The sequence below is a fragment of the Aegilops tauschii genome, chromosome 5 (genome assembly GCF_002575655.3).
Source record: "Aegilops tauschii subsp. strangulata cultivar AL8/78 chromosome 5, Aet v6.0, whole genome shotgun sequence".
In the NCBI taxonomy this organism is placed as follows: Eukaryota; Viridiplantae; Streptophyta; class Magnoliopsida; order Poales; family Poaceae; genus Aegilops; species Aegilops tauschii.
In genome coordinates this window covers 459,352,088-459,355,416 of record NC_053039.3, presented here as the reverse complement: position 1 = coordinate 459,355,416, position 3,329 = coordinate 459,352,088, and the positions used below count along the sequence as shown (strand labels likewise).

At 47.5% G+C, this 3,329-nt stretch overlaps 1 protein-coding gene across 1 annotated transcript; it reads left to right on the top strand.

Moving 5' to 3' along the window:
- Positions 1–1,347: 1,347 nt before the first annotated feature.
- On the top strand, positions 1,348–2,922 carry LOC109743583 (uncharacterized). The gene has a single exon (XM_073498678.1). The coding sequence runs from the start codon at positions 2,260–2,262 to the stop codon at positions 2,920–2,922; it is 663 nt and encodes a 220-aa protein (XP_073354779.1). The 5' UTR covers positions 1,348–2,259.
- The last annotated feature ends 407 nt before the right edge of the window (positions 2,923–3,329 follow it).

The following is a 3,329-nucleotide window of genomic DNA, read 5'->3' as shown; positions in this document are numbered from 1 at the left end:
CTTATTCAAGCTGCTTGGCCAAACAGGGCATCAAGGTCTATTACGTTTTTTCTGTTTGAACTATATTTAGCTCGATGGTGAGGTTCTTTCAATGGTTTCTTTGGAGTGTCGGCCACTATGTAGTGCGTAGCATGGCACCCTATGTTGTAACTCTCTTTAGCCTCTTCTTGGACGTATGGTTTGTAAGGAAAGAACTTGTGTACCTACGGCCTAGCATGGTGCCTTTTGTTGGAACTCTCTTTAGCTTCTTCTACAAAACTCCTAAAAAGAACTCATGTACGTGCCACGTAAGATGGTCTTTGTTGGATCTCTCTTTAGCTTCTCCTATACATATGGTTCCTAAAAAGAGACCCCTTGTAGGTAGCATTCTAGTTTTGTTGTGTGTGTCTATCTACAAAAACGGAGCTGAAAGAAAATCAGAACCACAACTTATTCAAGCTGCTTGGCCAAACAGGGCCTCAAGGTCTATTACGTTTTTTCTGTTTGAACTATATTTAGCTCAATGTTGAGGTTCTTTCAGTGGTTTCTTTCGAGTGTCGGACAAGGAATATTACGTAGTGCGTAGCATGGCGCCCTGTGTTGTAACTCTCTTTAGCTTCTTCTTGGACGCATGGTTTCTAAGGAAAGAACTCGTGTACCTACGGCCTAGCATGGCGCCTTTTGTTGGAACTCTCTTTAGCTTCTTCTACAAAACTCCTAAAAAGAACCCATGTACGTGTCGCGTAAGATGGTCTTTGTTGGATCTTTGTTTAGCTTCTCCTATACATATGGTTCCTAAAAAAAGACCCCACGTAGGTAGCATTAATTCTAGTTTTGTTGTGTGTGTCTATCTACAAAAACGGAGCTGAAAGAAAATCGGAACCACAACTTATTCAAGCTGCTTGGCCAAACAGAGCCTCAAGGTCTATTACATTTTTTCTGTTTGAACTATATTTAGCTCAATGTTGAGGTTCTTTCAATGGTTTCTTTCGAGTGTCGGCCAAGCAATATTACGTAATGCGTAGCATTGCGCCCTGTGTTGTAACTCTCTTTAGCTTCTTCTTGGACGCATGGTTTCTAAGGAAAGAACTCGTGTACCTATGGCCTAGCATGGCGCCTTTTGTTGGAACTCTCTTTAGCTCCTTCTACAGAACTCAAAGAACCCATATATATGCCGCGTAAGATGGTCTTTGTTGGATCTCTCTTTAGCTTCTCCTATATGGTTCTAAAAAAAGCCCCCTTGTAGGTAGCATTAATTCTAGTTTTGTTGTGTGTGTCTATCTACAAAAACGGAGCTGAAAGAAAATCAGAACCACAACTTATTCAAGCTGCTTGGCCAAACAGGGCCTGAAGGGCTATTACGTTTTTTTTTCTGTTTGAACTATATTTAGCTCGATGTTGAGGTTCTTTCAATGGTTTCTTTCGAGTGTCGGCCAAGGAATAGTACGTAGTGCGTAACTCTCTTTAGCTTCTTCTTGGATGCATGGTTTCTAAGGAAAGAACTCGTACACCTACGGCCTAGCATAGCGCCTTTTGTTGAAACTCTCTTCAGCTCCTTCGATTGGTTCATGGCGCATTTTGTCGGAACTCTTTTTAGCTTCTTCTTACGTACAAAGTTTCTAAAAAAAAAGACCCCTTGCATGTAGCGTGCTAGTTGTGTGGTATTTGTGCTACTAAAACCAGAGACTACACAAAACAGGAACAACAGTCGGTGTTGAGAAACATTAGGAGCCTTCTGTTTGAACCATCTTTAGCTCCCTCTTGACGGAAAAGGGGTCCGTTCCATAGTCTGTTAGCATTCCCGGCCTAATTCCTTTCTGTAAGACCCATAAATTAAGCTACGTGGCTATAGTGTGCACACTGACATTGACATTGACATGCACCCGGCCCGTTTCAAATCGTGTCTCGAGCTTCTCAGGGTCTGTTTGGATCATATGGATTGAAAAGACATGAATGGAGAAGGGCATGGTATAGCAGCTAGTCATGCGTGAATACAAACAAACACGGAACATGTTAATGTCGCAAAAGAAAAAGAAGTACTTTATGTGAAAAACAGAAATGTGGTGCCGCCAGAGAGTGCTTTTTTGAAAGAAAGAAAAACGAAAAAAACCGTTGAAGCAATGGCAACCCAGCTAAACGGGCAAGCACTGGTTCATCCAGGCTCACTGCTCTTTATATACCGTCGCGCTGGCTCACACTTCACACCGCCCCGTACGTGCCTCCTCCTCCTCCTTCCTCCACACTTTCCCGCGCGCGCACACCACCTTCAAAGCGTCGACCATGGAGGGTGAGGGTGAGACGCCTTACCAGCTGTTGTCGAACCGTATCAGCCTCGACCTCCGCCTCGATGCGATGACGCACCACCGCCGCACCCGGCGCCCGGCGTCCCCTGCTCCCGCGGACTACCAGCAACAGCACCATGGTAAGGAAGCCTTTTCGTGCAACTACTGCCAGCGAAAGTTCTTTAGCTCGCAGGCGCTCGGCGGCCACCAGAACGCCCACAAGAACGAGCGCGCCCTCGCCGACCGCACCCTCGCCAAGCGCAGACGCGACGCCTCTGCAGGCATAAACGCCGCCGTCGCCGCCACGCCTTCCTCGCCGGCCGTCATCCACAGCTGGCTCCACGGCGGCGGTGATCTTTGGGCCTACGCTACTTCACCCGCGTCGAGCATGGGCATGGGTGGCTTGGCTGGCACTCGCCGCACCACGACGGCTGCCGGGGAGGACACGGCGGAGCTGGACTTGTCGCTCACAGCTGGCTCCACGACCGTCGCCCATAGCTGGATCAACGGCGGCGGTGATATTTGGGCCTACGCTACTTCACCCCCCACGAGCTTGAGCATGGGCATGGGCATGGACGGCTGGGATGGCACTCGCCTCACCACGACGGTCGGTGGGGAGACCACGGCGGAGATGGACTTGTCGCTCAAGCTCTGCCTCTGAGAACCACGACAGCCAGCGAGCAGACCACGACGGAGTACATTTGAGCGGCAGTACGTTCATGCGCCTAGCGTGTCAACCATACATATATACATATATATGCGCGCGCGCACACACACGCACACACGCGCGCGCACACATATATATATACTATCATTTCTCATTTCTCATATACTATCATGTAATAGTATATATGTAATTTTATCATTGTAAGTATATTCATACATTATATATAAGATATTTCAAAGTGAGTTGCATGAAACAATTGCAAGTTGATCCATAATTTTTATTATATTTGTGAAACAGGTACATATTTGTACGTAAAAAGGACCATATTCGCCCTCTCGAGGGCGACTCGGGGCGACCAACCTCCCCGTCCGCCTCATCCCCTTATCGATCTATCCTCGCCG